The sequence below is a fragment of the Typopeltis vanoorti genome, chromosome 2 (assembly GCF_054136105.1).
Source record: "Typopeltis vanoorti isolate ZY-2024b chromosome 2, IOZ_Tvanoo_1.0, whole genome shotgun sequence".
In the NCBI taxonomy this organism is placed as follows: domain Eukaryota; kingdom Metazoa; phylum Arthropoda; class Arachnida; order Uropygi; family Thelyphonidae; genus Typopeltis; species Typopeltis vanoorti.
In genome coordinates, this window is record NC_143550.1 from 183,396,133 (window position 1) to 183,410,370 (window position 14,238).

General features: G+C 33.2%; 1 protein-coding gene across 2 annotated transcripts in view; it reads left to right on the plus strand.

The window, feature by feature from the left end:
* Positions 1 to 13,494, plus strand: part of HSPBAP1 (HSPB1 associated protein 1) — a 132,972-nt gene extending 119,478 nt beyond the window's left edge. For both annotated transcript variants that reach the window (XM_090409835.1, XM_090409844.1), the window contains one exon: positions 10,930 to 13,494. In XM_090409835.1, coding sequence (XP_090265961.1) covers positions 10,930 to 11,373 — 444 coding nt within the window. In that variant the 3' untranslated portion in view covers positions 11,374 to 13,494. The remainder of the gene's footprint in view (positions 1 to 10,929) is intronic.
* The last annotated feature ends 744 nt before the right edge of the window (positions 13,495 to 14,238 follow it).

The window sequence follows — 14,238 nt, forward strand, 5'->3', positions numbered from 1 at the left end:
GTATCTGATTTCCAATTAAAGATTTGAGTGAACTCTGTAGGTTAATTTGTGTATGGACATGCTGTAGAGAACTTTAGAGATTATCCCAATTTGGCAGTGACCTGTCACTGTTTTGAAAAATGTCTCCATAGAAGGGATCTGTGTGTGAGACAACTGAGACATATTGTGAGATATGAGTAGTGATCAGAGAGTGATTGAAGAGAATGTTAAATTAAGCCTGAAGTTTGTATGTTTATAGAAAATTCTGTGGATCTAGTAATTATGCATGTATTCTTGTGTTAGTAATGATATTAGAATTTTACTAGGAAAGTGATTATCTTAACCATGTACTTTAATTTTCTCATGTATATCTTTTAAAACTAAATAAATATGTTTTATATCATTCGCCTGAATGTAGCCTGTGTTATGAATTCAAATAACTACTCATAAAATTATTATCGAACTTAGCGGGAGGGATATATGAACATAGTTTGATTCTCCAGACCATGACTGCATGCAAAGACAAAGTGAATTGAGATTAGTTGAATTAGTGTTAGAAAGTTCATCACTGTGTAATACTCTGAGAGAGCCACCTTGGATAAGAGTCTCATCTATCCTATGTATTGGCTGGTGCAGCAAAATATAAATTCATCAATATTTAACAGGTGGACTGTCTCAGAGGTTATATTTTAAGGCCTTGTCCCATACAAAGACAAAGCCTTTATGAATGAAAGAATTACACGTGACTAAACTTAAGAGCGGCCTGAATTTTAGTTTGTTTAAGGATAGAAGGGTGATAGCTGATTTGCTAGATTTATTGGAAAACTATTACAGAAGCTAGAAGGGAAATAACTGAGTATGAGTGAGTAGTGAAACATACAAATATATATAGATAGTAAAGGCAATAAAAAGATATAACAGTTTCCCATTCTCATATTTGCCCACATTACTCTACTTGAGACTGCCTACCATTCAAGAAGATTTGCCTCTTATTTTGTGTTGAATACTATGGCTACTCCTTTTCCTCGATTGTCATTGCCTGAATATAACATTTTGTATTTATTGCTCAGAAAGATCTCACCAGTTTTTGTCTTTTTTGTTTCAGTCACTCCTATTATGTCAATCTGCTACTTATCTAATTCCTCAGCTAGCTCCATTTCTTTGCCATTCAGGCTTCTTATGTTGATAGTACCAATCTTTAACTCTGGTGATGTTGAGTTGGGGTATGCTTTCAGATTTGTTCCAGTAGCTGACTTTTCGCTGCTTGCCCTTGTTCCCTGGCGAAAACAACGGGGGCCTTTGTGTAACCAGGCGATGCCCCAGCCAGCATGAAATTTTGTATATTGGTTTAAAGCAATATGAATACAATTTGGTCGGCTAAATCCCCAATTGTCAGCCCATCCTCGTTCGTTAAGTATTCAGGTAGATACCCAACAGGGTGCACCACGAGAAGGTGAGGATTGGACATTAGGTCAGAAACCCTGGTTGGTTCTCTGCATTTCTTTAAAGGCTATGTGGAGGTCTCCTCTCAGTTATACAGCTTTGACCCTTAAGCACTCTGGTTAGCAGATACACGAAATTTTATTTACTTATCTTGTGTGTGCACAAGATAAGTAAATAAATAAAAAGGTTACATCTGTAACCTTTTGCATGATGCAGCAGGTTCTTAGTTGGCTTTGCAATATTAAAATTTAAACTGGTAAACTAACTAGTTGGTCTTCTAAATCACTTCAATTCTATCTGGATCTTGGTCCCAGTTATTTTTTTCTGATACATTGGATACCTGTTTATGCTAACCATTCCTGTCCTTGATCTGTTTTAAGTGATGAAACCACCTAACATTAGCTCTGCTTATACATTCAGTGATGAACAGTTAGCTTGCATAAGTTGTCAGTCACAGGAGGAGAGGAGAAAAATTATATAATAGTGTGCAAAAATCCGCCTTCCAATCGGTAGAATGAATGATGAAATAAAGAGAGAGAGAGAAAGAGACCCTGCTGGAATAAGTTGATATGTTTTAAAATGGTGAAATATAAAAATACAGTATTTCTTCCTTCAGTTAAAATAATTTTTAGTGATTGTAATTGTCCAGTAATCAAGCACAAGGCATTTCATAATAACTTAGAATTTGCATTTCAGGAATAAAATGTACAAATCAAATGCCACCAAATTCTATACTGATAAAAATAAGGGAGCTTCAATCTGTTACTTTAGAAAATAGCAGTGTGAAATTAAGCAAACATATAGAATCCAGCATAAATTAATGATGAAGGTAAAATATTCTGTAGACAGGATTGATTCACTTTCTTCTATGGCTAGACAGTAAATCAATTTAAATGGCAGGCGTGACTGGATAGGTTTAATTTAGATTGAAAGAAGTCATGCTTGTTAAGAACTTAAAAAGAAAATTACGAGCATTCTAATAAAGATAACTGTTCCTGGCAGGATCTATGCAAGTATACTTGAGAAACTATTGAGAAGAATTGTGGAAGAAAAGCTTGGTGAAGAACAAGCTGAATTCAGGCCAAATAGAGGCTGTCAGGATCAGATCTTCACTTTACGACAAACAGTTGAGAAAGCATGAAAATATAACAAAGATCTGTATTTAAGTTTTGTCGATTTGGAAAAGGCATATGACAAGGTGCCAAGAGAGAAGCTATTCAATACGCTACAGTTATATTGGTGTCAATGGGGCAAGCAATATATCAAGCAATACTTAGTCTTTATTTGAGTTGTAAGTCAGCAGTTAGAATTGAAGGAAGTACAAGAAGATGGTTTAGTGTTAAATCTGGTGTGAGACAAGGATATACATTATCCCCTCTGTTATTCATTATCTATATGGATCATATTATGAAGGAAAGTGGTATTAAACATGATATCAAAATTGGAGATGTTAATGTCAGCTCTTTGCTTTATGCAGATGATGTTATACTTCTAAATAAATCCATTACAAGTCTGCAAGATTCTCTGACTAAATTGAATAACTGTTATAATAGATATGGTATGAAGGTCAGCAATAAAAAGACAAAGACAATGAAAATAGGCAGAATCATTGAAAATGTCAACTGTGTTGTGAATGGAAAGGTGTAAAACATTTCAGCTACTTAGGCACGATTTTTACTGAAAATGGTAAATTAAATATAGAAATAGACAACAGAATCAGCAAAGCTGGTATGGTGGGAAGTGAATTGAATAAATTCATATGGAATAAAAGAGAAATTACTCGGAACACTAAATTAGCTGTATACAAGACAGTGTTCAAACCAGTTTTAACTTATGGATCTGAGAGCTGGGTCAGAAGTAAAACACTTGACCAAGACTAGAGACCGCAGATATGAGAGTCCTGAGAAAGATTATAGGTGTGAACAGATGGCATCAATGGCAATATCATATTAAAAACGAGGATATTAGGAAAGAACTAGACATTGTCAGCATCCAGGAATGCATTAGTAGAGCTAATCTCAGGTGGTATGGTCACTTAAACAGAATGGGCGAAGAAAGATTAGCAAAACAAGTGTTCTCTGAGAGGTTGGCAGCAAAATGACCCAGAGGAAGACCAAGATATAGATGGATTGATATGGTACAAAGTGCCTTAGACGATAGAAATATATGATCTAATAATGTTGGAGTCTTGACAAGTAACAGACTGATTTGGAGGAAAATTGTAGATAGGAAGTTAGTAATGATGTAAATTTTTTTTCATGTAGTACTGTCATATCTTGTACATCCCTTGAGGGTACATGGCAGGAATTTGATGATGATGTGACAAAATTTAAAGATGAAAAAGAAAGAGTTAAAAAAACGGGAAAAAAAATGAGTGACAAAGTTTTACAATCTAACAATGAGATTATATTACATGGGAAAGAAAATTTCACTGTGAACACTTTTAATGTCATTTTTGATAAGCTAATTTTGGAAAAATCAAAAAGCTATTTCAACATATTATTAGATATATTTGACATTTTTTTTGAAGAAAGATATAGATCAAGACAAGTACATGCAGAGGCATGGCTAGAGAGGAGAAGGGGGCGATCCGACCCGGGCGGCACTTTGAACCTTTTTTGGACTTTCCCAATTAATTCTAAAATATAGTCTCGAAAACTCATTTCCAAATATTGTAATACTACTGCGAATTTGCCTCACAATTGCTGCTAGTGTTGCTAATTGTGAGAGGAGTTTTTCTAAATAAAATAGATTAAGAATTACCTACATTACTATGAAATAGACTTTGCCAATGTCATCAATGATTTTGCTAACAGAAAAGCAAGAAAAATAACATTTTAGAATGTTGAAATTAAAGTTTTACTTCAGAAATAAACATAGTGTTTTAATTTATTTCCCTGTATGTCATTTTGACTTTTTGAAATATTTTTGCTGTGTATTGAGAGGGTCGGCAAGTTCAGGGATTGCCTGCCCCGGGCAGCAAAAGCTCTAACTACACCACTGAGTACAAAACTAGCATTAATAAAATTTTACAAACTTATGGGACTGATATTGATCCAGAAAAATTTACTGATGAAGTTAAGCAATTTTTAATAATGATAAAAGAAGAAAATTCTTCAATTAAAAATATGTACAAATTTATAAACGATGGGTTAAGGTCTACTTTTCCGAACGTAGAAACAATTTATAAAATATTTTTGACGATTCCTATTTCAATTACAAGAGCTGAATGCTCATTTTCAATGTTGAAATGAATAAAAAATTATTTAAGAAGCAACTTGCACCAAAATAAAACAATTGACCTGTCGTTATTATGCATTGAATCAGATGTAATGGACTCGATTAATTATGATGACATTATAGATATATTTGCTAAAACCAAAGCCAAAAAAAAGAAAACTTTTAGTTATTAATATTATTATTTAAATTTGAACTGATTTATTTTTATACTTTTTTAAAATGCAAATATATATATATATATGCCAATATTGTATTGTGTTATTAAAATGAGTTATTATGGAAATGTTGACTTTTATTTTCAATAAACTAAAAAAAGCTTATTTTTGAAGCCTCATAATGATGTTGCGCCCTGGGCCTCCAAAAGTATATAAATGCGGCCCTGATTTCAGACATTCGAAATATTGTGATAGAGTTACGGACCACGAGATGTTGGCACTTGTTTATCCATCTTTTTACTGTATGGGCTGCTTAAATTAGTGATGGCCTTGGACTAGCTATCTCTGATTAGCTACCAGTGGAGATTGAACTGCCCATTCAATCTCCAAAAGTTAGATAGGGCTAAAATGGCCTTGCCTACTACCTATATAGGAATAAAAGGCATTAATTGGATTTTTTTTATTTTTTTTTTAAGAAGCAGTGGTCTCACACAGGCCAATGAAATTCATCTCTCAACTAAAAAGTATAATTAAATATGTCTCTAGTTTCCTTAATGCATCTATCTTTCATTTTTCTGAAGTAGACATGATCAAACAATAGTTATACATTAATGGAGAAGTTCTAAATGCATTTCCAATAAAAAAAAACTTTACTGCAGATTCCATATTGTTCTTTGGAACACATACAAAGACTTGATACATTATGCTGTCAGGGTGCACCACGTAAAGGTGAGGATTGGACGTTAGGTCAGAAGCCCCAGCCAGTTCCTTACATTCTTCCTTAAAGGTGATGTGGTGGTCTCCTCCCAGATATTTGGCTTTGACTCATAAGTAACAGAATAAAGCTGAACATGAGAATTACAGAAGAATTTCTTTACTAAGTGTTCCAGGTAAGATTTATGCAAGCATTCTTGAAAAGAAGCTGAGAAAAATTGAAAGAGAAACTTGGAGAAGAACAAGCTAGGTTCAAGCCAAATAGAGGTTGTCAAGATCAGTTTTTCACTTTTTGACAGATAGTTGAGAAATCATAGGGATGTGACAAAAAATCTGTATTTAAGTTTTGTAGATCTGGAAAACGCATAGAACAAAGTGCCTAGAGAAAAAACATTGAGCTACCAGTGGAGATTGATTTATCTGTAGTGTTTCAAAACACTACAGTTATATGGGGTAAATGGAACTTTATAGAAAGCAATACATCTAAGTTGTAAGTCAGCAGTTAAAATTGTGAAGGAAATACAGGAAGATGGTTTGATGTAAAATCAGGGGTAAGACAACGATGCTCATTATCTCCACTCTTACTCATCATCTATACAGATCATATTATTAAAGAAAGTGCATTAAAACCTGATATTAGAATTGGGGATATCAAACTTATCTCTTTGTGTTATGCAGATGATGTTGTACTCCTAAAAACATCCAGTGAAAATGTCTCCAGAATTCTCTAACTAAATTGAATAATAACTGTAACAAATTTGGTATGAAAATTATCAATAAAAAGACCAAAACTATGAAAATAGGCAGGAGCATAGAAAAATTCAGGTGCATTCTCAATGGAGAACCTATAGAACAAGTAAAATATTTCAGCTATTTAGGTACAATTTTATGGAGATGTCAAATTAAATTTGGAAATAGACAACAGAATAAGCAAAGCTGGTATGGTGGGAAGCCAGGTGAATAAATTTATATAGAATAAGATAGAAATTAGCCAAAACATGAAGCTGGCAGTATATAAGGCAGTGTTCAAACCAGTTTTAAGTTATGGATCTGAGAGTTGAGTTAGAAATAAAGCACCTGAGAGTTCTGAGAAAAATTAGGGGGGTGAACAGATAGCAGCAATGGCAGAATCATATTAAAAATGAAGATATTAGAAAGAAACTTGACACTATTAACATTCAAGAATGTGTGAACATAGCTAATCTTAGGTGATATGGCTACATAAACAGAATGAGATAGAGGAAAAGTTAGCAAAGCAGGTGTTTAATGCTAAGATGGCAGGAAGTTAGAAGAATGAAATATTAGATACGACAGTATTGGAGTGTTGGCAAGTAATAGACTAATTTGAAGGAAAATTTTTAATAGTAGATAATAATATATGTTAATTTAATCGGTAGTACTGTCATAGTAATCTGAACACCTGTTGAGGGTGCATATCAGTAAATTTCTGATGACCTACCCTAGCTGGACTGAAATCATCCGATATCACTAGCAGTACTTCACATTTCCCCCTTCACACACACACACTCTTCCTATCTTGTCTGTTCATAAAATTATTCTATTATTTACACTCAGTACCATTTGGTATATCTGCTTCTGAGAAGTATGAGTTGCAAATGCCTATAACTTTAGTTTACACCAGATTCACCAAGGCAAACTACTTGTCCTGATATGCCTAGCCTTTGTGTACGCACTTCTATGGTCTCATGACCCAGCTGAACAACCTTTTAGGTTGTTCATGTGCTTCACTTATACAGACTTACGCAGTCATTCTTTCATCATAATCACCCCCTTAATTATGTACAGTAATATTGTTACCACAGTTACATATCTTGGTCACTCATGCATGGATTCTCACCAATCTTCCCATCATGATCTACTTTTCCTTATTCCATATTAGATGTTATACCAATAAATTTCACCAGATTTCTGATACCAAACACATTCACATGCAAGCTATCCTTATTTAAATCTATTCTTCCCTCTGACTTGCTCCACACATCCAAAAACTTGCAAGTATTCCTTCTACACAAGCCTGCACGTGAATTCATTTGCCATCATAGCCCTTCTTTTTAATTCAGCACTATTATATCTTGATAATGAGATGAAAATTTTCACTCTTCAATCTTTCTTCATCCATCAGTCCTTTCATGCCATCTCTCATACTGCATTTATCACTATTCAAATTGTGTGTTCCTTCAAGAACTACAAAACTTTTTTTTTCTCCTTAAAATCTTGAAGTGTAACACAGTCATCAATAGCCTGTTTTATGCAGTAGTCACTATACCAAATATCATCCTTCTTTTTATACCCTCCTTTATTTATGTGATTATCATTACTCGATAATGATATTTATTGTCTCTCCTTTTGCTGTTTAACATTCTTGTCTTTCTTATGCCTCTGTGAATGCTTCATTTGTTTCAGTACTGCATGTGTTTGTTCAGTGGCAAAAGTCTTCATTTTCTCAATTTCACTATTTAGGTTGGTTTCCTTTTTTTTTTGCCATTTTACAACACTAGTTTTATACTGCAAGAAATGTATTATGAAATACACCAAATATCATAAAAGCACAAAAATGAGCAGTAATATACTACAAAACTGTCTTTTCTCCCCTGAAGAAACAACATAATAAAAAAACAGATCAAAATTTTACGAGCACTAGTCAAATTCTTGCATAATAATAGCCTAGAACCCCAAATATCATGTTTCCAATATGAAAAGTAAACTACATTAGTCACTTTGTTTTCAAATTTTGTTACCTGTTTAAAAAAATTTGCATATTCTACATTCTACAATTCAGTGCTACTATAGGTTTTGAAATTGAATTAGTTTGTCAAGCTTATGGAGCATGGACTATGCATATCTTGCCACTTTACTGATTTTTTTCACTAAATTGAGCTACATTTGGTTGTGTAGGATGTAAATTTCATACTGAGTTTACCGAGGACTATTAGGAACATTTATAAATCTGGATTGGCCACATATTCTAGCTTCGGTATCAGCAGAAAGCAAGTGATGCTGTTTTATTATTATTGTTGTTGTATGTTAATTTTCTTATTTCAGGACAAAAAGGAGCATTTCGAGTACTATAAATAGTATAGTTCTGGTTAACTGTAATCTATGTTTACATTGTATAAAAATAAATTAATTAAATAAATAAATTCTGTAGCTTAAATATTTTACAAAAGTGGTTGGGATTTAAGAGGTGAGTAGGTGACTTTGTGGGCATTCCCCACAAAGTGTTCCTGCTGAGATTTTTACAGGGTAGTTCACCATTGCTTCACCCCTCCACCCCAATTGTATCTGGGCTCTGGACCGGCATATGGCTGGGACATATTCATGACTGTAATCTATGTGTGTTCACAGTGTCAGTTTGCCTGTTCTGGAGGACAAAAATTTTTTCACCTAAAACCAAGTTTTCAGTTGAAAAAATCCCCTATCTTCTGTATGAGGCCGGCTAACTCACCTTTTGTTGAAAAAGGCCAGATAAAGGTTCCTCACGTTACTGACGGGAATCAAACCCAGGTCTTTTCAACCAAAGAGCTTCGTCTATACTGACTGAGCTACAGAGGCTCCATAGCAATTCAACAGAATGAATTTGAGGCTAACAATCCTGGCACAATATGGAAAAAGTATTTGAATACAAAAATATTGAAAAGATATAAGACAAAGAAATTAAGAATTAATTTAGTAGTATTTATAATTATTTCATACAAGAATTAGAGCCTTCATATTTTACAGTTAAGTGACTTCCACAGAATAAATTTATTTGAATGCCAAAAAATAAAAACTTAGTCACATACAAGGATTTTTTTTTCCAATAAGAATTTAGCACAGTTTGGCAGTACCGTTTGGAATGGCTACCTCGTTTGAATATAAATGACTCTAAAATGCAGTCCTGGTGCTCTAAAGGAAACAGAATATGAGGAAGAAAATAAAGGAATTAAATACAAACCATTCAAAAATGGGTTGAATCAACAGTTATTTGATAAAGGTTTAGAGAAGCAAAATCAAGTATTAAAAAAAAAAAAAGAAAGGATGGATATGCAAATAAAAGTATTAATCAGCCAATAGGTAAATCATTGACTTGACAATATTTATTTAAGAATGAATAAAATAAAAATAAATTCTCTGTGTCTAAAATTTTATTCCCAGAATGGTAGGTCTCTGGCATAACTTTGGGAAATCGGCTGGCAGTTGGTGTTCACCTTCATCATTCACCAGAAGATTGGTGCTTTCTCTACTGATGAGACAGGAGTGCTTGAGAATGTGTGTATTTAAGTTGTTTAATACCCCCCCCCAGCTCACTCAATGTTATTCTGTATTCTGAGTAAAGTACATTACACATTCTTTCTCCACCAGATTACATTATTGCTTTTTTGCATATCTGGGAGTCAACTGCAAAATTCATATACTTATATCAATAATGTTAGAGCTACATACAAATGAAAGTAAACCATGAAATCCTGTGTTGTAAGTATTTTGCAGTTACAAGGGAACCTTCAGCATTTCTCGTGTAGAAACCTTACTTTAAATTTTGCTCAATCATACAGTATATCAGGTAATAATACTGTTATGTAATCTTTTTTCAATTTTAATTGCAAGTAAAAAAAATAAAATGTCAATATTTTATGTTAATTACATATGCCCTTTTATTATATTAAATTACCTCTTTTGTTTTATATTTTTTTTATTTCTAGTTAAAGGGAAAAATTTTTGTAGCATTAACTTCCTAAAATATGAACAGTTTCTTGTTTGCTTCTGGTTAGGTAAGCAGTTACTTGTGGATGTGGGACTAGCATTTGTGAGTGAGCTTCAAATTGTGCCCAGAGAAATGCATACTCCCTACCCACCTCCCATCAGATACTTTCATTTGGCAGTTAATATTTTACTTGCATTCCTTACTTTGACATGCTCCATAATTGAACAAAATTTGAGAGAAAGTTTCTGCTTTGATGATATTGAAGATTTCCTGGTTAGCTTAAAAATTAAAACTTTGTTTCTTAGAGAATTGAAGATGCAAATTCCTTGACTACTCTTCCTTGAATTTTTTAATAAAAAAATACACACACACACACACACATATATATATATATATATATATATATGTGTGTGTGTGTGTGTGTGTATTTTTTTATTAAAAAATTCAAGGAAGAGTAGTCAAGGAATTTGCATCTTCAATTCTCTAAGAAACAAACTTAATTTTGTTTCTTAGTTTTAAAGTGTGTGTGTGTGTGAGAGAGAGAGAGAGAGATAATTATTTTTAAATATATATAATTATTTAAATAGCTGTGGAAAGCAGTAGTGCATGATCATGGCATGCTCAAAATAAAAGAAAGGTGTTAGTTTTTATATAATATAATTTGTGCAAAAATTAAGTTTACTTATTTACTTTCAGGAGTTAGTTTCTCCAGCTGAAACATTAAATTACATTTCTGCCATCCTTAATAAACTACCATCAAGTTTTGCAGAGCTCTCCTCTAATGTGGAAGATGCTACAGAAGATTTGTCAAAGCCATCCACTTCAGAACATAGAAATTATAATGATATGATTATTGATAAAAGTAGCAGTGTTCCCATAGTCAAAAGGCCAAAGTTGTGTCATTGCAAAATTAAGAGTGAAAGAAATTGTTTTGTAAAAGATTCATATTGGATGAATCCAGTTAAGAATTTCACTTACACAGAATTTGAAGACACTTTTATAAATACAACTGAGAAAAAATCTTTGTTTAGATCCCACAGTAGTTCAACAAAGGATCTTTTGAATTGTTTTCTACATCCTGATGTTGTGGCAGTTATATCCCAGAAACTAAAAGAAAACTATGTAATACATGAAATTTGAAATAGTTTAATTTTATTCATATTGTCAATATGAATAAATTTGCAAGTCATAATCTGTGTATAGAGAGGAAACTTCTGTCCCTTGTTATCACAGCCATTTTCACATTTTCGTGCAGATCTAATGTATAATTTTACAAGTGAATGACTTTTTCTTCCCACTACAAAAAGAATGTGAAACATGTTTCATCAATCCTGATTTTAATAATTGCATGTAAGTGCTGTGGGATTAATGTTGCTTTTGAAAACCTAGTGTTATTTTTAACTTACAGCAAGTTGCTCAGTAATTTATTTAAATTCCACATACCATATACAAAATGATGGAGTAAAACTAATTTGATTAGTTTTCACTCCAGTATTACTGTATATACAGTAGTTTTAAAAGAAAAGGTTTCCTTATGATTAATACTTTTATATATGTGTGTGTGTGTGTGTGTGTAAGTTTTGTGCAAAATACAGGTTTTTGGAATGTTGAGAAGTCTGTCATTTTTTTTTTTTTTTTAATAATTAAATGGTACAGAAAACCCTTGTTTATTGGGCTTCACTAACTAAAAATTCTGGGTATTTGAGATGTGTAATCTATTTGGTAAATATTCCAATTGTGGTTTCATCCCAAAAACAAAGCAATTAACTGTTTAGGATAAAAATATGATTTTTCCTCAAGCACTATAACTAATCCAAGTTCCTGAAATTAAGATGACTCTGATTTCATAAAATGTAGTCCACCATTCTATAGCTGTAATCACAAGACTGTCCCCCAGATTATCATACTTTTATCTTTTTATTAATGTTTTTTATTAAAAAAAATAAACTCCTAACATAATTAAAAGGTTAAAAGCCACACAGTGTAATAAACTGAAAGCACTAAAGGAAAAACTATAAAAATACAGAAAACAACCTAGCAATCATGCATTCTTTCTTCAAATTTTACATTACCTTGTGTTCACAACACACATACAGGGTGTGTCCCATGTCCCCAAGGCTCAGATGAATTCACATTAGAGTTCTTTCAAGTTTTCTTTGATCATCTTGAACTACTCTTCCTTGAATTCTGCAAGAAAATTAAACGAGTTTCGAGGATCCATCACAACTTCAGTAACCAGTCTCATTCCTAAGAAGGGAGACCACACAATCTTTGAAATGCCATACAATCTCACTAAATAACACTGACTGTAAGATCTTTTCCAAAGCAACAACTGAAGCCTACACTGCCTGATGTTATTGAGCACTCTTAAACTTGATACCAGGAAGACATGAGAGTCTACACTTTAACCTCATCAGCATTGCAAACACCAGAAACAAAAACTTGGCACTAATCAGCCTTTATCAAGAAGAGGCATTTGACAAGATAGTTTAAATACATTTTTGATATCTTGAGGGCATTTGGATACATACCGCTAATAATTCAAACATCCCAGTGGCTATATACAGGGCAGTACTTTTCTGCCTAAAAATTAACAACCGTTTCACCTGCACATTACCTTACTCCAGAGGAATAAAGCAAGGATATTTGCATCCTATATGTGCTAGCCATTGAGCAGAACTTGAAAAATTTGCATAACGCTGCTTTCCAAATGAACCCACACACAAGTCTTGTATTTGAAGATTAGTGCATATGCTGATTACGACACAATCATCATAGGCAATGAGGAGGAAATGAAAGTGATCAACATGACATTTAGACTATATGCACAAACCTCTGGTGAAAAATTAAACTAGTCAAGTGAATGACAAAACTGCTTAGGTATTCATCTAGGTAAAAGCCATTTCTTTAACACCTATAACTTGGTATAGCTGTACAGCCATTTCAAACAGGTACTAGGCAAATGGAACAACATATGAGCAGCTCCTTCACTTACAGCAGCATCATAATTATGACATGAAAAGTACTGACTCTCCCCCCCCCCTGCTAAAGGACTTTCTTTTATGATTATTTGTATATTTTTATGTGTATATATATGACTGCAGTGTCACCTCACACTATTTTATTCTTTTATACATCTTTTATGCATTTTATTGTCTTGTACATCCTTTTTGTTTGTGGTGACATATGCATGTATTCTTCTTAGCCAAATGCAAAATAAAGAAAGAAATAAGGACTTTCTTCATCAGATTGAAAAGACAATCACGTTTTGTCTGAAATTAAAACAGCTGAACAACCTTCAATAATGGTTGCCATTCAATAATGATTACTTTATAACTTTTCTCTTGAAGACACTACAGACCTACCAGTGCTGTATTATTATTACATGACACTCCAGCGAGTCCAAGGGCTCATTGGGACTCAGACTATAAAATAACTGTTGCACATATCTTGAAAGAATCTAACTCACAGTAGCACTTATGCCGAGCTTAAAATATGATTGTCATCTCAAACACTCGGTATATATCAGTGATGGCAATGACAATCATATTTTAGGCTCGGCATGTCAAAAATTATGAAAATGCCAAATTTGACACGCTACTTGCATTCACCCCGTCCCCCTCCCAACAAAAGAGAGAGAATTATTTACATCAGTGGTTCCCAAACTGTTCACCCTGGGGTGCTGCAAAATATTCCAATATTTTCACTGAAATGACACTTAGCCCACATGATTTTAGAATCAGACCATTGATGTGTTGATGCAATGGATAGGAAGGACATCTAATGGACACTGTACACGTTTCATTCCAAAATTTGAGACGATGTGCAGCGAACAACAGGCTCACCTGTCCCACTAATTAAGATTTATTTATTCAATGATTTTGATTGTTCAGAATAGCTACTTATTTAATACTTTTTATGTAAATTGTTTGTGAATTTGAAAAATGTGTTTCATTTATTTTTTTAACTTAGCCAACCTAATTGCACACTGCAATTGTTGGATAG